General features: G+C 36.0%; 1 protein-coding gene across 3 annotated transcripts; it reads left to right on the top strand.

Annotated features, from left to right (window-relative positions):
* Positions 1-551: 551 nt before the first annotated feature.
* Positions 552-25,305, top strand: LOC119481825 (type II inositol 3,4-bisphosphate 4-phosphatase-like). 3 transcript variants are annotated; one of them, XM_037759076.1, is made up of 26 exons: positions 552-678; positions 1,837-2,022; positions 2,386-2,444; positions 3,081-3,162; positions 3,267-3,476; positions 4,219-4,266; positions 4,402-4,511; positions 4,611-4,730; positions 9,701-9,780; positions 16,475-16,556; positions 16,747-16,816; positions 17,763-17,910; positions 18,015-18,145; positions 19,015-19,122; positions 19,288-19,396; positions 19,678-19,843; positions 19,931-20,131; positions 20,199-20,333; positions 20,503-20,724; positions 20,891-21,014; positions 21,117-21,243; positions 21,341-21,481; positions 21,782-21,879; positions 22,015-22,112; positions 22,763-22,917; positions 24,967-25,305. In XM_037759076.1, the coding sequence occupies exons 2-26, from the start codon at positions 1,902-1,904 to the stop codon at positions 25,085-25,087; spliced, it is 3,066 nt and encodes a 1,021-aa protein (XP_037615004.1). In that variant the 5' UTR covers positions 552-678; positions 1,837-1,901; the 3' UTR covers positions 25,088-25,305. The 3 variants fall into 3 exon arrangements, with proteins under 3 accessions (XP_037615004.1, XP_037615006.1, XP_037615005.1); XM_037759078.1 differs by having other exon boundaries at positions 3,267-3,482; positions 20,199-20,339; positions 20,524-20,724; XM_037759077.1 differs by having other exon boundaries at positions 3,267-3,482; positions 20,199-20,343; positions 20,525-20,724.
* Positions 25,306-25,891: the final 586 nt, after the last annotated feature.

The following is a 25,891-nucleotide window of genomic DNA, read 5'->3' as shown; positions in this document are numbered from 1 at the left end:
AATAAGTTAAAAAAACATGTGGAAATAAAAATATAAATAAATAAAATAAGAAATAAGAAAAACAAATGTTAAAATAAAAGGAGAAAGAAACAAGTTAATAAAAATGTGTAATAAATATATATGGAAATATAAAGACAAATAACAAAATATGAAAGAATAATTATAAACGTTTTCATTCATTTTTTTTCATTTATTTGTTAATTTATTTCTGTATATATTTATACTTTCCAAAAATATATTTTTTTGCATTTTTCTATATATTTTTTATTTTAATGTTTTTTTAATGTTCATTATTTCTTCTTTTATTTATTCCTCATTATATTTTAACATTTATTTTCTTATTCTTTTACAGATTTATTCTTTTTTATGGCACTCCCATGACTCTACACATGATGCCATGATTTATTTATTTTTGGTTTGTTTGCTGAACAAATTAGCTGTGTATAAATCAAATAAAGTACAAGTACCTCAAACAGCAGCCTGCACTGATGTTTACAGTTGGTTGGTTTCTTTTCTCTTCCTTCTCGCGAGATCTTGAGTTCCTGCGTGAACGTCTCAGCCAGGAGGAAGCAGCTCTCGCGAGATTTGAGCGGTCCAAAGGTTTTCCACTATGGTTTCCACTAAAAGCAGCTGCTGTAAAAGTTGGTTTTAATCCCACAAACTTGCTTATTTCTGCCGGTAAGTGATGCCGATAAACCGAAATATACGTTATAATGTTAGTTTATATACACTTTATGTAATATTGATTTGTTTTATTAAGATTAACGTTGTTTTTAAGAAACTTTACCCTTTTGTCAACCGAGTCTGGTTAACGGTTTTAATGCAGCAGCTGTCATAACTAAATGAGAACGTTTAGCTAATAAAGACTGTACAGTTTTTAATTAACTAAGGCTAACAAACGAATATAATTCAACAACATCCAGTTTTAAATGAAGTTAATTGTTTGATACTGTATTTACTTCATGTTACTTCTCTTACTTCTTTACCTGAGTATTTCCATATATCTATTACTTTATACTTCTACTTCACTACACCTCAGAGGGAAATATTATACTTTACGCTAAAGAAAAGAATTACAATGACATTTAAATACAATAAGCATAAAAAAAAAAAAAACAGAACAAAATATATTTAGATAGCATAAAATTAGATTTTTTAGATAAAATTAAATAAAGTACAAAATAAAGTATTTTTTTTAATCAAAATGTTTATTATTACTTTGTCTGGAAATAAAATATTCACAGTTCAGCAAACAAGCCAAAAGATATAAATCATGGCCTCATGTCATGTGTAGAGTCATAGGAGTGCCATAAAAAAAGAATAAGAAAATTAATGTGGAAATATAGAGGAATAAATAAAAGAAGAAATAATGAACAAAAAAATTAAAAATAAATAGAAAAATGTTTATGCAAAAAATATTTATATTTCTAATTTATAAATATATGGAGAAATAAATTAACAAATAAATGTGAAAATAAATGAAAACGTTTATAATTGTTCTTTCATATTTTGTTATTTGTCTTTATATTTACACATAAATTTATTCTTTTATTTGTTATTTTTATATTTCCACATTTTTTATTTACTTATTTCTTTCTCCTTATATTTTAACATTTTTTAAAACTTATTTATTATTTTAACCATTTCTATTTTTATTTCCACATTTTTTATTTGCTCATTTCTTTCTCTGTTTATATATTTGTTTTCTTGCTAACGTTACATATTTTAATTCGTAAGACATTTTAACCATCACCAGCTTTATATTTTAAAAGTAACCGTTTAATAAACATGGAATATTTGTGGTTGTTGTGATGAAATATCTGTGTATCTGTTCAGGTAGTGAGGAAGATGAGATCCTGATGATGATGATGATGGCAGACAGTTGATGTGCTCAGAGGAGGATGAAGATGAGGAGGGTGAAGCTGAGGGTGAACCACAGCCAGCTGCTGCTTCTGTCCAGAGAAGAAACATCTGGAAACTTCCAGAAAGAAGGATCGCTGCGAGTTGGACGACAGGAGAGAGGTCAGACCCATTCTATTCTATTCTATTCTATTCTATTCTATTTTACATTTCTCAGCGCTCTGCAGTCAGCTGCCTTGCTCCACGGCTCCTCGGCAGCAGTCTCCTCTCTTCATCTATTTCCATCCCCTGACTCACTCTGACTTTACTTCCTGGAACGTCTGTGTGACCAACAGAAGAAGAAGAAGAACTCTGAATGTCCAACAACTGACTGATTTAAAGGGTCGTCTCTCTGTCAGTAGTAAACATGTCTAGGAAGTTGACTCTATTGTACAGCGACAGCGTAAACAAATGTCACGTAGATGATGACGTAAGTGTTCGGTAGGAAGCAATACGCTGTAACACTCCTCCTCTTCTGTGTCTCAGATCTCTCTGAGAGGTTCTGCCGGCTGAGAGGAAACCTGCTGTTCATCCTGAAGAAACAGGTGAGAAACAGGAAGGAAGTTTTCTGTTTGTTTGTACTTTAAAGGAAACAGTGTGTAGGAATTGGCGACATCTAGTAGTGTGGTTGCAGATTGCAACCAACTGAGTACCACTCCGCTCACTCCTTCCTTTCCAAGACTAAGGTAACGTGAGCAGCAGAGTGTAAAACCGTGGTAACGCTGTTCTCCCCGCTCAGAGGCCATCCATACCGTAATAACGCTACTTTAGGAGCAACGGATGTTAGACGGCGGCTGGCGGTACCACGGTTTTAGCCTCTGCGGCTCACGTTACCTCAGTTTCACAACCGAGTCAGAGAACTACGGTGGTGGCGGAAATTCAAGGACAAGACATAGACAGTCGCCGCTTCAGTGTCGCGCCAACACTGTTGCGACGCTGGTGCAACGCTGACATGCCGCTTGTGGCATGTCAGCGTTGGCAAAAACACAGCGATTCTTAGTTTCAGGTGATTATACACTGATGAAAATGATATTTGATTTCTGCTAATAGATCCCCTGAAATGTAACACAGTTCCTTTAATGTTGAGAGAAGTGTGTGAAGTATTAACCTAAAGTGTGTGTGTGCGTGTGCGCGTGTGCGTGTGTGCGTGTGTGCGTGTGCGTGTGCGTGTGTGTGTGCAGGGTGGTAAGCTGGAGGAGGTGTTGCTGTTGGAGAGATGTGAAGTCATGAAGCTTCCAGACGATGACAGACGACTGGCTGTCGGTTAGTAACACGGTTCTACTCCTCTGTTCTCTCATCTAATGTTACAGTAATGTTGGTTTAGTGTCGCTGCAGGGTGCAAAATCTGTGTGTGTGTGTGTGTTCAGTGTTTGTTAGCAGTGACCCTGCTGTGTTCCTGGAGTCCAGCAGCTCTGCAGAGTGTGCGTCGTGGCTCGCCGTCCTTAGAGACGCCAACACCGACGCGATGAGGCGACGCATCGCAAGCCTACGCACGCTCATCAACACACACACTAGTCAGCACACACACATTGCTGCACACTGCAGCGGGGGGGATGAAAACATAGAGGATGCTGCAGGTGCAGGTGAGTGTCTGTTTAATATTCATAAACATATTAAAGCCACAACAATGACATTTTTAACTAATTACAGATATATATTCACATATAAGAGTTTGACTTTTTGTGTGAACAGTGTGAAGTAAAAACTAGATTAATAAAATAACAATAGAATAGAATAATATTCTACAAATTAAATACAATAGAATAAGTGATTAATATAATAACAATAAGATATAATAAAAATTTAAACAAATTCAATACAATAAAATAGGTGATTATAAAAATAAAAGTAAAATATGATAAAATTATACAACTTCAATACAATAAAATAAATGTTTAATGAAATCATAAATTATAATAAAATAGGTGACATAAAATATAATAAAACATTTCAATTAATACTTTTACTAAAATAAAGTATCTGAATACATTCTCCACTACTGGCAGCTATTTATGAAATATGAAATTTGTAAAGGACTGCATGTGAAATCCTGATAACTATAGTTTTAATGACATTATATATTCCAGATTAATTTAGAAAATAAAGATTCTGGAGACAAATACCTGCCGACCAACACGTTTACACTCAAAAACTAAAAAATTTTATATTGTTAAAAATTATAAGTTTATTAAATCTGACCTCTGTATCAAGAATATTCTAGAAACCTTCAGTTCTTGACATATAACACATGTTTATGAATGTTTTAATATAGTTCAGTTAGCAGTGTGTGTTGATGTAATGTTGTTTTGTGGCCACAAGGTGGAGTCGAATCTGCTGCTAAAGTCTCTCCGCTGCACCTGAGAGTCGGTACGAGACACATTTCTGATGTTTTCTCTCCATTAGTGTGAAAAAAAAAGTGTTATGGAAGTGAAATAGACCAAAATCATCATAGTTTCATACACACACACATTTCATCATGCTCTCTCTCTCTCCCTCTGTCAGAGTGTCGAGGTGTTGTTGCCGTGGCAGCCAACAGAGTCAAGGTACAGGTGTGTGTGATCGACACACACACTCACACAGTCAGGAAGCACTGGTGCTGCAAGATGGTAGAGGTACACACACACACACACACACGCACACACACTTTTTGATGAGGACTTTGTAACACGCTTATCAGGCTTTATTTAAAAGTGTGTGTTTGTGTTTCTCAGGGACCGGATGAAAGTGTGTTTCTAACATCAGTGTGTTTCCGTGGCGACTACCCTCTCTACCATCACAGCAGGATTAAAGTCAATGTTTACCACAAAGAGGAGCCGACAACACACGCCACAGTGAGTGTGTGTGTGTGTGTGTGTGTGTGTGTGTGTGTGTGTGTGTGTGTGTGTGTGTGTGTGTGTGTGTGTGCGTGAGTGTGTGTGTGTGTGTAAATGTGTCTGTAAAATTGTGCGTTTAAGAGGATTAGAGCAAAGGATGTGTGATACGAGTGATGGTAGCTTTTCAACAAACACACACTCTCAGTTCAGTTAATCTCGCCGTCACACACACACACACACACACACACACACACACACACACACACACACAGAGAGAGAGAAGGTAAATTGAGGACAGCATCAGAGAGAGAGAAAGTGAGATTTTAGATATTTCCGTTTCCGTTCCCTCTTTTTCTTTCTGTCCAACTTGACCCTGAGCTATGGAGTCATAGGAGTGCCAAATAAAAGAATAAATCTGTAAAAGAATGAGGAAATAAATGTGGAAATATAAAGAGGAATAAAGAAAAGAGTAAATAAGAAAATAAAAAATATGGAAATATAAAGAGAAATAAATAAAAGAATAAATAAATATAACATTTGGGAATATAAATATAAATTAATAAAAGAGTAAATAAATATGGAAATATAAATATAAATAAATAAAAGAATAAATAAGTAAATAAAAAATGGGGAAATATAAAGAGAATTAAATAACAGAATATATAAGTATATATAAAATGTGGAAACATAAATATAAATGAATAAATTAGTAAATAAAAAAAACTGGAAATAAAAAAATAAGTAAAAACGAAATTTGGAAATATATAATAAATAAATAAAAGAATAAATGAGTAAATATCAATGTGGAAATTCAAAATCTAAAACTAAAAGAAATAAATGTGGAAATATGAAGACAAATAAAATATAAAAGAATAACTGTAAGCATTTTCATTTATTTTCACATCTGGTCATTTAGTTCTGTATATATTTATATATAAGAAATATACTGTATATTTATTTATGTATTGCATCTAAATTAATTACATCTTTTTATTTATTTTCATATAATGTTATTTATTTATTTTTAGCCCTTTATTTTTTCCTTATTCTTTTGACAGGGATTAAAGTTTTTTTTTATTTACTTATTTCTTCTTTTCTTCTTTTAGTTATTCCTCTTTACATTTCCACATTTATTTTGTTATTCTTTTACAGACTTATTCTTTTTTATGGCACTCCTATGACTCCATACTGACTTCGCTAATCTGCATATTTCCCATGCCGATGTGTTTTTAATCCCGTTGGCCATGACGAAGGAGGAGGAGGAGTAGTAGGAGGAGGAGGAGGAGGAGTGTGGAGGTGATGGAGGGAGCAGAGAGATACTCGGCCGGTGTGTTTTCAATTTAGGGACGAACGACTGAAGCAGGATTTTCAACTGATGGATTATTTTGTCCGGATTTCTCTTTTTTCCTGCTTTTAATTCTTCTTTTTCTTCTTCTCTCTTTTATGTGTTCTGCATTTTTACAGTCTGTACCTCCATCATGTAGCAGGAAGAGAAATCATCTCTTATCTGCTGCTGACAGATTTAATTGACTCTCTTCTTGTGCAACAATAAGCTTAAATTTCAACGGTGCATTCAGGTGCAGGTGGGAAACTCTATGTTAAGTATTGTATTCATATTTTAGTTTATCTCATGTAGTTATTCTTCGATTAGAAAGTTCCAAATTTAAATCAAAATTTTGCTTTTTATTATTGTCAGTTCTTGTTCAGCAGCTTGTGTTTTGTTTAACGACATTTTTTTATATAAAGTACTGTTTTGATCTGAATTATAGTATTATATCTGCAACTGTAACAATACCCAGCCCTGTTCATAGTCCTTTTTTAAAGAGAATATTCTCCATTATACTATATTTAATTGCGCATAACTGCAGAACATAAAAGCATTCATGATTGGACAAACATTTATAGAAAAATTATTATGAAAAAGTAGTTTTACAGAAACAAATTAAACGGATCGTAGTCAGATAAAAGAATAAAGAATAATTCCTTTAGTTGTAGTTTCACAGCTGCATTGTTTATGTTTCTACAGCTGTTTAAATTATTTTTTATGCATTTTAAACTCTTTGACATTTAAATATCGTAGCACGGTTTTGATATTTTATTAGCTTACTATCTTTATACCTCTATTCTGTTATTTTTTTATTATATTTTTGATTTGTATCTCACATTAAGTGTTAATAATATGGTACGTGAAGCACTTGATATTGCACAGTTTTTTGCTGAAAAGGTGCTGTATAAGAAAAACTTTTATTTTGGTAGGATTAGACACCTGCAGGACAAAACAGGAAGTGTGACCTTTTGCATTTCTTAAGTTTTGTGATGTAATAAAACAGGAAATACAAAAGAGAAAGCAGGAAGTAAAAAGGAAGGAAGAGGGTTTTTTTATAGTTATTTTACGGGGATGCAGAGCGGGATGATGGCGTGCATCAAATGTTTCTGTCCACCAGCAGAGAACAGCTCCTCTGCTGGACAGGTAGGGAAGTACACACACACACACACGTACTGTAAATGTTAAGTAGAGTCTGACAGAGTGTAGTTTGTATTCATGTGTGTGTGTCTAGGTTTGATGGGGATTAGCATGTAATCTTAAAAGCCTCTTGTTTTGCTGAAGAACTCGACAGATTAGCTCTGTGTGTGTGTGCGTGTGCGTGTGCGTGTGTGTTGTTTTTGTTGGTGCTTAAACCTTCAGCTGCAAAACGAGGAAATGTGGCAACAGTTTGTGTGTGTGGACTCGGAGTTAAAGCCTCAATATCCTGTTTGTTTCCTTCTGTTTTTCCTTCTTCTGTTTCTTGGCATCGCACCAGTTTACAAAGCATACCTAACCTTGAGACCTCAAAAATAAGGAGGATTTTGACTGACTTTTTTCTCGTAAAGTTATGACTTTATTGTCGTAATATTACGACTTTTTTCTCGTAAAGTTATGACTTTATTCTTGTAAGTCTCAGATGTTTTTTCCCTCAATGTGGCCCTAATACTCCGTAGTACATTGTCTCTTTGGCCCTCACTGCATTAGACTTCTATACTATATACTTAGACTATAAACTGAGTTACCTTCATCACAATGATCACATGTTTTGCGGCTCCAGACAGATTTTATTTTTTTTTTAGTTAGTGTGAGTTATTGTGTGACTTTGTTTAGTTCGGATTCACCGAAGTCACACAATAACACAAACTAACTAACCGATCGAGGCAGCGTCAGAACAGCAACTCCTGAAATCTGTTTTTGTCAATGGAGTCTGGTGGCTTTGAAGAGAGCGTAGATAACGGCTTCAGTTCTCTGTCACTACAGTTATTTATCAGCAGCTGAATGTCAACTCTTGGACTTCACTGAATCTTAAATTCTCCTAAATATTCATGCTGATGCTTGAAAACCTCCATTTGACATCGATAGAATATAATAGATGCACATTAGAAGAGAAAGAATGAAGCACGTTATTAGTAAAATATCAAAGACAAGAACGTTTAATTTCAGTTTGGTGTATTATACATGAGTCTGTTTGTGTGTGTGTGTCGGGTGATTTGAGTGCTTTTCACTCGTCAAGGTAATCCTCTGATTATCGTCATAGCAACGAGTTAATGCCTTCGCTGTGGGGGTTTTTGGTCCACGGCCGTGACCCGGTGCTGATGTGTGTGCGTGTGTGTGTGTGTGTGTGTGTGTGTGTGTGTGTGTGTGTGTGTGTGTGTGTGTGTTTGTGTGTGTGTGCGTCAGACAGAATGGGACATTTATTAATTAATTAATGTTGCAGAACATGAGGAAGAAGCTTAAATCTGTGGCAGCCCGTTATGTAACTTCACATAATTTAGGGAATTGGTGACGTGATGGTTGAATGTGTTGTTTGTTTGTTTGTTTGTTTTTGTGTGGAAATGTTCAGGTATTGTTGAAACTGTCAGAGAGGTATAGAGTCATAGGAGTACCATAAAACAGAATACATATGTAAAAGAATAAGAAAATAAATGTAGAAATATCAAAAGGAATAAATAAAATAATAAATAATTCAAATTTTAAAGAATCCTTAAAATAAAGGGATACAAATAAATATTACATGACATTTTATAAATACAATTTTAAAAATAGACATACAGAAAAAATATAATTGTTATACAAAAATAAATATATATTTCTAATTTATCAATATATACAGAAATAAATGAGCAAATCAATGAAAATGCTTATAATTATTATTTTATATTTTGTTATTTGTCTTTGTATTTCCACATTTATTTATTCTTTTATTTTTATATTTCCACATTATTATTTACTTATTTCTTTCTCTTTGTTTCCATTTTTTACTAGTATTTATTTATTATTTTTATTATTTATATTTTTATTTTCACATATATTTCTGTATATATTTATATATTAGAAATATTTATTTATTTGTTGCATATAAATTATTTTCCTGTAAATCTTTTTTAATTTGTATTTATTTATTTCCATATAATGTCATTTATTTTATTTTTTTCACTATTGCCAAAAGCAATGGTGATTAATTGTTTGTTTGTTTTTACTTATGTATTCTGTTATTTTATTTCTCTTTATATTTCCATAATGTTCTTATTCTTTTACAAATGTATTCTTTTTTTTTGGCACTCCTATGACTCCATAGATACTGTATGTGCTGATTCAACTGAATTGTACTGCAATATACTGACAGATGTGTCTATTATTTTGTGTTAATAATATATAATAAAATGATGATCAAATAAATTTCTTGTATATTAACAGTATACTTTAAATATTCCATATATATATTATATATTATATTATATTATTATGGAAATTGGACACAATAAGAGCTGGCTATCAACTAGATTTTTTCCAAACAAAACAAAAATGTAAAATCAAAATCAGAGAGACTGTTTAATTAAGCCAACGGAAAACCTTCTATGAGCTGGATATAAACTGGATTACTGCGGGATTACAGCAGGAAAATATGCCAAAACAGTTTAATGTAACATAAAACAACTCTTTGTCTCTCTCTCTCTTTTAGAGGAGCTTTCTGGGTTTCACCTCCTTCTCCATCAGAGATCTGTTCCGGTCCAAAGAGCCTCACATCTCCCTGAGTCTCAGGTAAACACTTTTTCAACTATCCTACATTTCCTAGTCCTTTAAAATTCTCCCTGAAACCCAAGTTTATTAGCAATTTACGTTCTCCAGCTCTTATTTTATGTCACTGTCAACATTTTTCCCAACAAAAGCAGCTCCAAACACACTTAAACTCTAAATAAAAACCCTCATTACCAGTACCACTTAACTCAACGTTACTTTATAAACTCAATCTCTTGTAAAACCACAAAAAAATGCAACCTGAATCCATCTCTGCACACTCTTTTAAACTCACTTTAAATTTAACTGTAGGCACCTTTAACATACCATTAGATAATGTCTCATTTGCATAATTAAACAAGGTATGAATATTAGCACATAATTGATGAGATAATGCCTAATTTGCATCTTTAAACAGAAGATTTCAGAAAACTTTTGATACAAAAAAATACTTGTCTTAATATAAGTAATAAACTGGGGAAGTTTCATGGTGATACCATTAGTTAACATTTTTTACCCTATTCATCTGTAGTGTCTTCAAAATGTATGAAATGTTACAATCCATATCTTTAAAGCAAAATTGTATTCCTTAAAACATGGTGAAAATTGAGTTTGTCTTTATGGATGTTGACAGTATTTTCTGATTTATGGAGAGACAAAAAGTAAAAACCTTTGACTCTAATATGTCAACAACATGAAACAAGAATTTTTAAACTGTTCTGGAAATGTATGAAAATTAGCACATATTTGATGAGATAATACCTGATTTGCATCTTTAAACATACTATTTCAGAAAACTGATAATACAAAAAATAATTGTCTTAATGTCAGTAATCAACTGGGGAAGTTTCATGGTGATATATATTAGTTAATTATTTTACCCTATTCACCTGTAGTGTCTTCAAAATGTATGGAATTTTACAATCAATATCTTTAAAGGTTGTTTTCTCAGACTCTGAGCCAAAAATCTCCACTTCAGCAGCACTTACATCAACCAAACTTTACAGTTTCATTCCTATCTTTATTCTGAAGATTTCTACGGAGGGATTTGTTCATATATCATTCATAGCCTGATTTATACAACATTTTATTCCTAAAAACATGGAGAAAATTGATTTTTTTCAGACTCTAATATGTCAGCAAAATGAAACAAGAATTTTTTTTATCCAATGTTCAGATTTCTGTTCCGGAAATGTATGAAAATTAGCACATATTTGATGAGATAATACCTAATTTGCATCTTTAAACATACTATTTCAGAAAAACGTATAACACAAAAAATAATTGTTTTAATGTCAGTAATGAACTGGAGAAGTTTCATGGAGACTTTTTGAAGAAAGAAGACAATCTTTTTGTAGTGAAATGAAAACAAAATCATCAGTTCATCTGACTCCCCTGAGGTGTAGAAGCTGTCACCTGATTGGCCGTTGCCTGGATACCTGTAGCCACATGAGGAAGTGAGAGAGGGTGTGTGCCTGTGTGTGTGTGACTCCACCCCCGTAGAGAGTAGAACAACACTTCCTGTTTTCATCCTCAGAGAGGGAGGCAGCGTGAGAGACGCAGGTAGTGTACGGTACAGTAGGTGTGTTTGTGCATATTTGATGACTAACACATACCTGACACAGGTTGGCTGCAGGTACAGAGCTCTGTGCTGCAGTGAGCTGAGGCTAGTTTGTCTTTTATAACATCACAGAACTAGGTTAGTTTGGAAAGGTTTCTTGTTATGTCATCTGTTTTGAGTTAGATGAATCTTTCTAGTCATGTTTTTTATATAAAGTTGTGAATTTAATAATTTAGTTATCATATCTCTAGTTGATTCGTCTTTCTAGCAATCTTGTTTCTGGTAAGTTTTCCTTGTTAAATATTGTCTCTTGTTAAATTTGTCTTGATAGTTATCTTATTTCTCTGTAAATTTGTCTTACTAGTTATGTTGTTTCTTTTTAACTTTGTCCTGCTAGTAATATTGGTTGTAGTTATTCTAGTTATGTTGTTTCTAGCTGACACGGTCTAGCTAGTTATGTTGTTTCTAATTAGATTTGTCTTACTAATCATGTTGTTTATATTTGGTCTTGTTTTTTGTAAGCTTCTTTTAAGTGATCTTCTCTCTAGTTTGGTTTGTCCTAACTAGTCATCTTGTTTCTAGTTGGTTTGTCCTAACTACTCATCTTGTTTACAGTTTGGTTTGTCCTAACTAGTCATCTTGTTTCTAGTTTAGTTTGTCCTAACTAGTTGTATTGTGGGTAGTTTGGTTTGTCCTAACTAGTCATCTTGTTTCTAGTTTAGTTTGTCCTAACTAGTCGTATTGCGGGTAGTTTGGTTTGTCTTATCTAGTCATCTTGTTTCTAGTTTGGTTTGTCCTAACTACTCATCTTGTTTCTAGTTTGGTTTGTCCTAACTAGTCATCTTGTTTCTAGTTTGGTTTGTCCTAACTAGTCATATTGTGGGTAGTTTGGTTTGTCCTAACTAGTCATATTGTGGGTAGTTTGATTTGTCCTAACTAGTCATCTTGTGTCTAGTTTGGTTTGTCCTAATTAGTCATATTGTGGGTAGTTTGGTTTGTCCTAATTAGTCATATTGTGGGTAGTTTGGTTTGTCCTAATTAGTCATATTGTAGGTAGTTTGGTTTGTCCTAACTAATCATATTGTGTCTAGTTTGGTTTGTCCTAATTAGTCATTGTGGGTAGTTTGGTTTGTCCTAATTAGTCATATTGTGGGTAGTTTGGTTTGTCCTAACTAATCATATTGTGGGCAGTTTGGTTTGTCCTAACTAGTCAAGTTGTTTATAGTTTGGTTTGTCCTAACTAGGCAAGGCAAGGCAAGGCAGCTTTATTTGTATAGCACATTTCAACAACAGGGCAATTCAAAGTGCTTTACAGAAACATTCAAGAACATTGCGACAAAATGCAAAAGAACATTAAGAAATAATTAAAACAGTTATAAAAACATAAAAACATTAAAACATTAAAGATTAGAAAATAAAAACAAGCTAAAAATAAAAGCTAGGATAGAAGCTAAAATTGCATAAAACTCAAAAGAGTAAAAGTTATAGTGCAGTGTCAGAATAAAAGGCACCCGCAAACAGGAAAGTTTTAAGCTTTGTTTTAAAAGAAGTGAGAGTTGGAGCGGTCCTGCAGGTTTCTGGGAGCTTGTTCCAGATATTTGGTGCATAAAAACTGAATGCTGCTTCTGCATGTTTAGTTCTGACTCTGGGGACACTAAGCAGACCTGATCCAGATGACCTGAGAGGTCTGGATGGTTCATAACACAGCAGAAGATCAGAAATGTATTTTGGCCCTAAACCATTTAGTGCTTTGTAAACCAGCAGCAGTATTTTGAAATCAATTCTCTGAGAGACAGGCAGCCAGTGTAGAGACTTCAGAACTGGACTGATGTGATCCACTTTCTTGGTCTTAGTGAGGACTCTAGCAGCAACGTTCTGAATCAGCTGCAGCTGTCTGATCGATTTTTTAGGAAGACCGGTAAAGACGCCGTTACAGTAGTCAAGTCGGCTGAAGATAAATGCATGTACTAGTTTTTCCAAATCCTGCTGAGACATCAGTCCTCTAATTCTTCTTATATTCTTCAGGTGATAGAAGGCTGTCTTTGTAATTGTCTTAATATGGCTGTTAAAGCTCAGGTCTGAGTCCATGACTACACCAAGGTTTCTGGCTTGGTCTGAGCTTTTTAACATCACAGATTGTAGGTGAGCACTAACCTTTAATCTTTCTTTTTTGGCTCCAAAAACTACAACCTCAGTTTTGTCTTTGTTCAGCTGAAGAAAATTCTGGCACATCCAATTATTGACTTGTTCAATGCACTCACTCAGTGCTTGTATTGGACTGTAGTCTCCTGGTGATAGAGTTATGTAAATTTGTGTGTCGTCTGCATAGTTATGGTAATTTATTTTGTTGTTCTCAAAAATCTGACCCAGTGGGAGCATGTAGATGTTAAACAAAAGAGGCCCCAAGATGGAGCCTTGGGGAACTCCGCATGTGATTTTGTTCAGCTCAGATTTGCAATTACCTATAGACACAAAGAAGTCCCTGTCTTTTAGGTAGGATTTAAACCAGCTGAGTGCTATGCCAGAAATACCCACCCAGTTTTCCAGTCGGTCTAGTAATATATTATGGTCAACCGTGTCGAATGCAGCACTGAGATCCAGTAAAACTAAAACCGTAGTTCTACCACTGTCTGTGTTCAATCGGATGTCATTGAAGACCTTAACAAGAGCAGTCTCAGTGCTGTGGTTTCGTCGAAAACCTGACTGGAAGACATCAAAAGAGTTGTTTAGTGCCAGAAAGCTATTTAATTTTTGAAAAAACTGTTTTTTCAATTATTTTAGACAAGAATGGAAGATTTGATATCGGTCTGTAATTATTTACTATTGATGAGTCCAGATTGTTCTTTTTGAGGAGTGGTTTGATGACAGCAGTTTTCAGGGCCTGTGGGAACACTCCTGAAACAAGAGATGCATTAACAATCTGTAAAAGCTCTGAGACCATACAATCTGATACTTTTTTGAAAAGGCCTGTTGGCAGAATGTCAAGGCAGCATGAGGAGGATTTTAGATGTTGTATGATTTCCTCCAGGTATGTCTGATTTATTGGATAAAACTGTGTCATGGTATTTGCACCAGGTTTAAGTGGACGCAGGGGAAACAAACATCCTGTACCTGCTATGGAGGAAGTGACTGCTTGTCTGATTTTGTGAATTTTTTCTGTAAAAAAGGAAGCAAATTCATTGCAGGCCCTGGAGGATAAAAGTTCAGAGGCTACTGACACAGGAGGGTTTGTTAGCCTGTCGACAGTAGCAAACAGGGCACGTGCATTGTTATTGTTTTTGGTGATGATGTCAGAGAAGAAGGACCGCCTTGCATTTTTCAGTTCTGAATTATAAATGCAAAGTCTCTCTTTATAGATGTCATAATGAACTTGTAGATTTGTTTTCCGCCACTGGCGTTCAGCTTTTCGACACTCTCTTTTTTCATTTCTTACCAACATGGTATTTCTCCATGGAGATTTTTTCTTACCAGAGACAATCTTCACCGTGGTGGGTGCAATGGTATCAATAACATTTGTCATTTTAGAATTGAAATTATCTACAAGCTCATTGACAGAGGTCCAGGGGAGGGTGGGTGTGGAAGAGAAAGCCTGAACAAATTGATCACTGGTATTTTCAGTGATATACCTTTTTGTGATTACCTCTGTCTTATCATTCCTGTGCACAGGAAGAGTACTCTCAAAGAATACACATGAATGATCAGACAGAGCAACATCCATCACTACAACCTTGGAAATGTTCAGGCCCTTTGATATGATTAAGTCCAAAGTGTGTCCCCTATTGTGTGTGGGCTCTGTCACATGCTGACTCATTCCATAGTTATCAAGAACCTGACTCAGTTCTTTGGCCCCTCTGTCCTGTTGGTTGTCAACATGGATGTTAAAATCACCAACAATGACTACACAGTCAAAGTCAACACAAATTACAGACAGCAGTTCACTAAAATCATCAAAAAAGTTTGCACAGTATTTAGGTGGCCTGTAGATATTGAGAAACAAAGCTCGAGAAGAGGAGTTCAGCTGAAGAGCGACATATTCAAAAGAAGCAAAATGTCCATAAGATATCTGTTTGCATTGGAGAGAATCATTAAACAATATGGCAACTCCACCTCCTTTCTTATGCATTCTAGCTTCGCTCATAAAACTAAAGTTGGGAGGAGTTGACTCGATAAGAACAGCTGCACTGTTATTTTGGTCTAACCAAGTTTCAGTTAAAAACATAAAATCAAGCTTGTGCTCAATAATAAAATCATTGATTAAAAAACTTTTTCCTGCCAAAGACCTGACGTTTAACAGGGCTAGCTTTAATGTGCTAGAAGCATTATTATTATTTTTTGGGACATGGTTTGGCTGGCAAGGAATCAATGCTAAATTTGATAAATTAGCACAATCAGTAAAAATCTTCCTGTTTCTTTGCAGATTCACCATTCTTTTTCTACTACTTATTAGAACTGAGATAGAAGAAGCTCTCATCACACAGGGCCCCAGCTTTTCCTGGAAACAGTCACGTGTATCATTAGCCTTGAAGCCTGGACCCAGCACATATCAATCTGTGCTTGCAACATTTTGTAAAGGAACATCCTTATCAGACTGCGGAGACAGAGGCTGATTCCATTGTGGAGGGGATGGAGGTGGTAGGTGTCGTGCTTGTGGAGATAGTGCCAAAGTTGTTCGAGGTCGACCTCGTGGGGGGATCATGGGAGAGAAAATGGGTGTAGGGCGGGGAGTAAGTTTAGTTCCAGCATTGACCAGCTCCTTCATGTGGTCAGTGAACTCCAAGAGGGGGGAGGAGGGAGAAAGGGTGATAAGCGAGGATGAGGACGCTTGTCAACTTGTGTCTAGTTTGGTTTGTCCTAACTAGTAATTTTGTGTCTAATTTGGTTTGTCCTAACTAGTCATCTTGTTTCTAGTTTGGTTTGTCTTGCTAGTTCTTTGTTTCTATCTTACTAGTTATCTTGTTGCGAGTTACATGTAGCTTTGTCTTAACTTATTATTGGATTTGGATTTGATTATCCAAATATCCTATCAACTATGTTTATTGGCTTCCTCGTGCTTTAATTAATTAAGATAAACATCTTTCTTTGCTCTCACCAATCGTTGTTTCCTAACAATTAAAAGTGTATTTTTTGTCTTTCTTCCATCCTCGTGTTTTAAATCAGGACGATAGATGGAGTGAACGAGGTCGGGGAGGTGAAGGTGTCCCGTCTGCAGATGGAGGGAGAAACTCCTCCTGAACACGAGGTAGAGGACAAGAGAAGAACAAACTTATATATCTCTTTCAGTCCCTCTTTCTGGTTGTACTTGTGTTCATAGAGGTGTCACAGTTTCACACTTTGCTCTGTGGTTTCTGCTCAGTCGTCTTCTGAGAATGAGAAAAGAAGAAAAAGAGAAGTATTTTCTCGCCGTTCATATCACGTCTCTCTCTCTGCAGTGTCCTGCTCTGTGTGACAGTCTTCACGGCTCCGTCCACGACAAAGAAAACAGTCCAATGATGAGAGCTGGTGAGACACAAACTCTCTCTCTTTCATACTATTTAGGAACTTTCTAATGTTGTATGGGTTCAGAGCAACGTTCAAATAGTTTATCTTATTTTAATTTTGACTTTAATTTCATTTTAGTTAAGTTTAAGTTAGTTTTCAGAGTGCGTTTGCTAGTTTTTAGTTTAGTTTCAGTTTTCCAGAAAGGTTTAGTGTTTAGTTTTTATATATTAGTTTATATATTAGTTTATATCATATTTATATTATATTTTGCTGAAGCAATCTACTGGAAGGTCAAGTTCGTTTAATAACTGTGGTTCAACGTCACGAGAGTTGACGGAAATTCATGCTGTCTCCTTTTTTTGGAGGTGATATATTAGAGCTAAAAAAAACTAACACTGAAAGGGATTTATTTTCATTTTTATTTCATTTTTATTAATTTTATTTAACCAGGAAATAGTTTAGTTTTTCTTAAATTATATATTTTTTTCTTAAATGTAATAAATTATAAATGTATTAAATTATATAATTTTTATTAAATGTATTAAATTATAAATGTATTAAATTATATAATTTTTATTAAATGTATTAAATTATAAATGTATTAAATTATATAATTTTTATTAAATGTATTAAATTATAAATTTATTAAATTATATAATTTTTATTAAATGTATTAAATTATATAATTATTATTAAATGTATTAAATTATAAATTTATAAAATTATAGAATTTGTATTAAATGTATTAAATTATAAATTTATTAAATTATATAATTTTTATTTAGTTGCAGTTTATTACAAATATTTTTTACTGCTCCTTTTAGTTACGGTTTATTATAATAACCCTGGTTCAGAGTGATCTGTACATGTTTTTACTTGTTTATATTACTTTTACGTGTGTGTGTGTGTGTGTGTGCGTGCGTGCGTGCGTGCGTGCGTGCGTGCGTGCGTGCGTGCGTGTGTGCAGTGTTGTGTGCTCAGGTGTGTAAGGTGTACAGGTTTCAGACGGAGGATCAGAGATGGCTGCTGGTCCGGGAACAGATGTCCGAGACGCCGCTCTCGTTCTCTTTACCCAAACAGCTGCTGAGCGCGCTCATACACAGCCACACCAGCAGGTGTGTGTTTGATTTGATCGATTCGATTCATGTGAAGCTTCTCTATTATAAAGGATGTGTTTTCATGAGAGGAAAAAGATGATATATTTATCTCTCTTCTTCAGGGTCCAGGAAGTGAAGGAGCTCGGTGACCTTTCACCCCACTGGGACGGGCTCCGACATGACGTCATCAACCACTGTAACCACCTGATTGGCTGTTATCAGGAAACGCTCGCTGAGCTCGACAAACTCTCAGGTGACTTTAAATAATACGACATCAACGCTTTTTTTTTTTTAGCTTGTTGCACAAATAGTTATGGATATGGATAGTAACAAAGGGAAACAGCTAGCCTGCCTACCTGCACCTCTAAAGCTCACTAATTAACAGTGGTGGAAAGTAACTAATGACATTTACTCAACTACTGTACAACTTTTAGGTGCTTTATTTTAATGTTATGCTACTTTATACTTCAGCTCCACTGCGTTTTGAAAGCAAATATTTATGGAGTCAAAGGAGTGCCATAAAAAAAGATTTAAATCTGTAAAATAATAAGAAAATAAATGTGGAAATAGAAAGAGAAATAAATAAAAACAAAATAAGAAAAAATAATAATGACATAAATGACATTATGTGTAAATTAAAAAAAAATATATATATATATATATATATATATATGTATATATACATATATATACAGAAAAATGTAGTAATTAATATGCAGAAACAAATAAATATATATTTCTAATATATAAATACATACAGAAATATATAAACAAATAAATGAAAATGTTTATAATTACTCTTTTATATTTTGTTATTTATCTTTATATTTCCACATGTATTTCTGTAAACGGAAAATACAAGAAAAGACATTTACAACACAAAACATTCAAAATTAGTGCTTCTAAATGCGGCGGCGAAGTTCACTGAGTCAATGGAGTGACCTAAAGGAAAACGCCTCTTGTATTTCCCGTTGTTTCGTTTCCTTGAATATTATTTGGTTAGTTACGGGTCAGTGTGTGAGTCAAGGTATTCCTATAAAACAATATTACTCTTAAAACTTTGAATTCACCTCGTGGCATTGTGGGAAAATGATTTCCGTGTTTTCTTTGTGTTTCAAACAGCCTCGTCCTGCTTTAAGTCGAGCGGCAGTAAATCAAACAAACACCTTCAGTTTGTTCCGACCAACCTGCACTCCCAGAGGATGGAGGTCACCGACCCCGACAGCACAGGTTCACTCAGCGGCTGCTGCTTTACTCTCTTTATTATGATGCTTTTATCTATTTCCCTTTTCTTCTGCATGATTTATAGAATACAAATAAATAAATAAATATATACAAATTATTTTCATTATTATATGTAAAACATATTAATGGTCTCTCTCTCTGTCTGTCCAGGTGTTTGGTATGAGGTCATAACCTTCGGCGCTCCAGCCGATCACCACCAGGCCTTCAAACACGGAGGACTGAAGAGGCTGCTCAGCAAACACACCAACCACAGAGACAGGTGTGTCTCTATTCATGCTCTCTGTCTGTGGGTTAATCTCTGTAATCTCTGTAATCTCTGTAATCTCTGCTCTGTTGGGACCAGCGTTGCAGATTATCATCAATCTTATCAATCATATCGCATATTCTGCTTGTGCCTGCGTGCACCGGACCGTGACCCCCATACCGTGATAGATAGATAGATAGATAGATAGATAGATAGATAGATAGATAGATAGATAGATAGATTTTTGTTTGTAGATTTTGTTTTCAGAGCTCTTTCCTCCGTCTTCCTCTCTCCAGCTCCGTCTCTTACTCCCAGGACGAGAGCTCCAGAGCGAGGGAGCTGCTGGCCAGCGTGGCCGAGCTGCAGCCTCTGGTGTTCGGGCTCGCCGAGGAGCTGCTGTCCGTCTCTCTGGAGCTGAGCGCCGCCCGGCTGCAGCAGGTCCTGGATGGCCTGTCTCGACAGGTGAGGACGGGGAGAAAGACACACGGGGTAAACACATTCAGATATCTGAAAGTGATGTTTTGTCTTGACTCCGTCCTTCTCGCTCAGACGGAGCAGTTTGTTCACGCGCTCAAAGACAACCTGGTGAAGAGCGCCCTGTTGACGATCCACAGCCAGTTTTCGCCCAGCTCCCACGTCCACAGCAACGGGCTGTTCTGTGACTTCACGCCCGCCAATCAGGAGGGGCAGACGTTGCCGGGGCAACAGGACAACGGCCGACGGGATGCGGAGTACGACGAGGAGGAATGGGTATGTCTGAGATCTAAACGTGTTTATGAGTGATGTATTGTTTTTATATGTGTGTGTGTTTGTGTAGGACAGGGCGTGGGCGAACGTCGCCATGAGCCTCAACTGCATCATCGCCATGGGCGACCGGCTGCAGGGACGGGAGGAGCGCCCTCAGGCGGTGACATCATCAGAGCAGCAGGAAGCAACAGGGGACACAAACTCTCAAAACACCGGTGCGATGTTATTTCTGCTGCTGACGCAGTATTTATAGTATTTATAGTATTTATAGTATTTTAAGTACGACAATATTCTGAACGGTTTACGTGAATGAATCGAGGAAACATCACGTTCATCTTCACTTTATTTAACTTTCCCTCGTGATGACATCAGTAGTAACTTGTCCGTCTCCTCCAGCTTCGTCCTCTTCCTCTGCGTACTCCTGGCAGGAGCAGCTGCTCCCCCTGGTGGTCACTCTCAGGGACTGCGTGCGCGAGGCGGTGGGGAAGGCCCGAGTCGCCATGACCTTCGTGGTCCTGCAGGGGGCGGTGGCCACGACCGTCGCTCAGGGACCAGCACACATCGTCCAGAGACGCCACGCCGTCTTCAGCCAGGCGGTGAGAGAGAGAGAGAGAGAATGAATCAGTTTGTCTGTATATATAGAAAAACATAATAATATGTCTAATAGATCTCTTCTCAACTGGACTCAACTCGTCTCATCTCATCTCATCTCATCTCATCTCGTCTCGTCTCGACTTATCTTCTCTTCTCTTGTCTCCTCAGCTGTCAGCAGTGGTTTGTGGTTTCATGTTGAAGCTGTACGGAGGTTTGGAGGATCCGGACTTCCTGCTGCAGCTTCACTCTGTCGGACTCCTGGTTCAGTTTGAAGGCCTTCTCAGCACCTACGGTACACACACACACACACACACACACACACACACACACTCACTCACTAACCTGCTACACACTCTGTATGCAGTCTGACATGGTGTGTGTGTGTGTGTGTCAGGTGACGAGGTGGGGATGCTGGGGGACATGGAGGTGGGTGTGGCCGACCTGAGTGCCGTCGCGTTCACCGTCACCGAAGCTAAAACAGAAGAACCGGACGACCTGCTGCCGACGCTCAGTGGAGCATGGTGGGAAACACACACACACACACACACTCATAAACACACACACGCACACACATAATGCACCCTCGGCTCAGTGTGTGTGTTCACCTCCTCCACTCAGGGGCAGTTTGGTCGTCGAGGTCCCGTTGCCCTCGGAGACCTTCGGGTCGTTGCCGCAGGAAGTGAAAGACGGTGGTTTGATACGAGTTCATCCTGTTCTCTTTAACATCGGAATCAACCAGCAGCAGAGTCTGGCCGAGAGGTACGCACACACACACACACACACACACACACACACACACACACACACACACACACACACACACACTACAACATACTTCTATCTATATATAGTAATATAAATCAATAATATAAAGCAGCATCAGTATCAGCCCAGTAGAATGAACATTTTTAGCTTTTATTTTGAAGAGCAGTAGAGGTTTGTTTACTTCCTGTAACCTGCAGAAATCCTGGAAATTTTCAGTGCAAAATCCATTTTCTTTAAACTCGAGACATCCTGTCAACTTCTGGTTAACCTACCTGGTATTTCTGTTTGTTGTAGGTTTGGTGACAGCTCGCTGCAGGAGAGAGTGAACCAGCAGAGCTGTGAGCGTCTCAAAGCGTACTGTAACTCACTGAGAGACGCACTGCCTCACCTGGGTAAGACTCTCTGATTGTGTTACCTTATTGTCTTAATAATGACACAAGCAGAATGAACCAGAGAGTAGAAATTATATTTTACTGACAGAAACTACAAACTGAACCAGAGTGTCTCTTTCTCTCTCTTTCTCTCAGCTGGTATCCAGTCTCTATCAGACCTGTTGTTCTCTCTGGATCGCAGCGTAGAAACCAAGAAGAGGAAGAACGTGGAGGTTCTGTGGACCGCTGCTTCGGTGAGACGCCCGACAGTCTGTGAAAAAAAGAAAATTAGACTTTTTAACAAGAAAAGATAAGATCAAATAAGATAAGATAGAGAAGTAAAACAAATACAATAAGACGAGGTACACACAGGACTCATCAGGTTCATCAAGTCGTTGTTTGCACGATCCTGTTTAAATCGATCTAAAATATAAACCATAGTAGTTAGTTATTCTTTTTGCAACAGAAAGCTAAGGCTTTTTTTTTCGCATCATCACGTTGTACGCTCATGATGATGTCATTACGTTACATGCAAAACGTTACAAAACTACCAGAACGCCTTTGCACTAGCTCTGCTCATAAACACCATCATATCTCAAAAAACAAAAAAAATTCATGATTCAAATAACTTCTGGATTATTTTTAGTTCATGTTTCTATATTTAGAAATCTTTTGGATCAATATGTTTTGTGTGTTTATTTAGTCAAATTGGATGAAAATACAGATTTTGTTTTAATTTATTACACATTTTCTATACTTTTATCAAATATTATAGTTTATTGACTTACGTAACATTTTAGTTCAGATTGTACAGATTTAAGTGATATGAGGCATTTGAAGATACTCCAAGAGGACGTTGGATGTGGAAATAAGCAGCTCCGTGTGTCAACCTGTGTGTGTTCAGGTGTGTCGTAAGGTGAACGGCGTGCGTCTGACGAGCTGTAAGAGTGCGAAGGACCGCACGTCGATGTCGGTGACGCTGGAGCAGTGTGTGTTACTGAGAGAGCGCCACTCGCTCAGCCAGCAGCACTTCAGCACCGCACTCGACTGCATGAGGAGGTTCGTTTAACCCCCCGAAAACACACAAACATCCACTTCCTGTCTCCTTCCCTTCCTTTCCTTTCCTTTCCTCTGTTGTCTCCTCACTCACCTCCTTTTGGTTTCCTTTGTCCTCTTTCATTTTATGTTGCTTTCAGTTTTATGTTTCTTGCTTTGTTCCTTACGGAATCTTTATCATCTATTTTTCTTTATTTCCTTCTCTTCATCTCCCTTCATCACACACACACACACTCATCGTCTTCCTCCAGCTCCCGTCTGTCCTGGGGGCAGATGCTCGGCTGTTACACCCAGCCAGGAGTCCCTGTCTGTGGGTTAGACCCAGGGGAGCGCCCTCCTGGCCTCCAGAGCTCCGGGCTCCTGCTGGGTTTGGCCCCTAAAGCTCCCAGACGACACCTGTACCCGGTGGCCTTCCTCCTGGTGTCCTCTCACCTCCTGGTTCTGTGGCTCATCCTCAGCCTGGTTCTACTGCTGGCCAAATACCAGTAGAGCAGCACAGACCGCTGGGAACACTGGGCACAAAGTGGACCACATGGATGATCACTTATCACTGAACAAGACAGACCTCATGAAAGAACACTTTTGTATTCTTATCCTAAATCTTTCTTATTCTTCTGTGAGGTTTGTTCAGATGAGATCATCAACGCCTCAACGCTTGACCTGCTGTCTCCTCCTAAAAACATTTTGATATCTTTGCGTTTAAACATGATTTGGACAATTAATCTACTACAGAGTCATAGGAGTGCTATAAAAAATAATAAATCTGTAAAAGAATAAGAAAATAAATGTGGAAATATCAAGAGAAATAAATAAAAGAATTAATAAGTATATAATAAATGTGGAAATATATAGAGAAATAAATAAATTAGTAAATAGAAATGTGGAAATATAATAAAAGAATAAATAAGTAAATAATAAATGTGGAAATATAAAGAGAAATAAATAAAAGAATTAATAAGTATATAATAAATGTGGAAATATATAGAGAAATAAATCAATCAATGAGTAAATAAAATGTGTCAATAAAAACGAGAAATAAATAAAAGAATAAATGAGTAAATAGAAATGTGGAAATATAATAAAAACAATAAATAAGTATATAATAAATGTGGAAATATAAAGAGAAATACAAGAATAAATGAGTAAATAAAAATGTGGAAATCTAAAAATAAAAGAAATAAATGTGGAAATATAAAGATAAATAATATAAAAAATAATAATTATAATCATTTTCATTCATTTTCACATCTATTTGTTTATTTCTGTATATATTTATATATTAGAAATATTTATTGAATATAAATTACCTACTTAAAAAAGACAAAAACGGGTCTATTGTGGGTCTCAGAGGGTTAAATCACTCGTACGTGCTGCTTAAGAACGGATCTGTTCATACGAGCGGTTCTTATATGAGGCCCAATGTTGTTTTTCCTTTACTGTTCTGGGAAATGTTTATTTATTCATGATTGTTATAATTTATTTTATTGTGCATGTATGTCTGTGTGCGTTATGTTTGTTTGTTTCTAACTAGAAACGTGTGTGTGTGTGTGCAGTAGTGGGTTGCTGCTGTAATACATTTATTTATCTGGAGAAAGAACGTTGCATCCTCCACCAAACTCCATTTAAAAATGTAGTAATTGTATGCTGCCTTGCTCATGGGCAAAATTCAGTGATTAGTTGGACATCACTAAACACTTATTTTAACTGTCTTGAGTCTGCTGATAAATTCGGCACACATCTGATCCAGAAATTAACTATTACATTAGCAAAATATTGAGTTTCATAACCTTTATTCTTTGTTAGTTTCCATTTTTACAATGTTTTTTCTTTGCATTTCCAGTTTAAATGTGGTCAGTTTTGATTCTGATTTCATAATGACTTATGGACCTGGTTCTTGTTCTGTTCTGTATTTTAATTAAATATAAAAAAATAAGACATAAGTGGTTAGTTTTTCACTTTCATATCATTTTTAGTTTAATTTTAATTCTTAAAAATGTTTAGTTTATTCACTGTATAGGTTTAACTGGTTGTTTTGTGCGTGTGCGTGTGCAGGGACGGCTGCAGGATGGAGAACGTGCAGAAGAACATCGGCAGCAGGAAGTTCGCCTTCAGCGGCGTTCAGCTCCTCACTTTCCCCAAACTGTACCGACCTCCAGACGGCAGCTTCGGATAGAAACACTGACCTTTATTTTAACTTTCTGTACAGATTTTTTTATCAAAAGATTGTTTGTTTTATCATGTAAAGTGTGTCATATTATACATTATGTAAATGTAATGTAATTTAAATGTAATTTAATAGTTTATGAAGGTAATGACCCTCTGTGCTGTTTGCTGCTGCTGCAGGTGTTTGATTTACAAACACGTTTCTGCAATAAATCAATACTTGATTTATTTCTGTCAAATATCAAATTAATTCAAACAAATGGATAATGATGCTCTACACCACACACATTCACCCACTTTGTCCCAGAAACACACTTTTTTTTAAAAATATGCACCATAAAAGTATGATTTAAACTAGATCTTCACACATGGTCTGCAGGAGCTACATTAAGGACCTTACATTAAAGTTTTAAATTCTGCAAATGTGTAATAGATTAAATTATGAGAAATAACTGTTGCAACAGGCTAACTTTGTACTGACGGAGGAACTGAAAGAAAGCAGGTGAGTAAAGTTCTCAGGTGACAAAATAAAACATAAAAGCTTGTTTTGTTTGATCCGGAGCCCAAAGACGATCAATTTATCAGGGAAGTCTGATTTGGACAGTTAATCTACTATGGAGTCATAGGAGTGCCATAAAAAAGAATAAATCTTTAAAAGAATAAGAAAATAAATGTGGAAATGTAAAGAGAATTAAATAAAAGAATAAATGAGTAAATAAAAATGTGGAAATATAAAGAGAAATAAATAAAATATAATCAAAAATAAGTATATAATAAATGTGGAAATATAATAAAGGAATAAATAAGTATATAA

This window comes from Sebastes umbrosus, chromosome 22, assembly GCF_015220745.1.
Source record: "Sebastes umbrosus isolate fSebUmb1 chromosome 22, fSebUmb1.pri, whole genome shotgun sequence".
NCBI classification, from domain to species: domain Eukaryota; kingdom Metazoa; phylum Chordata; class Actinopteri; order Perciformes; family Sebastidae; genus Sebastes; species Sebastes umbrosus.
The sequence above is the reverse complement of the archived record's forward strand: the minus strand, read 5'-3'. Positions and strand labels throughout refer to the sequence as shown.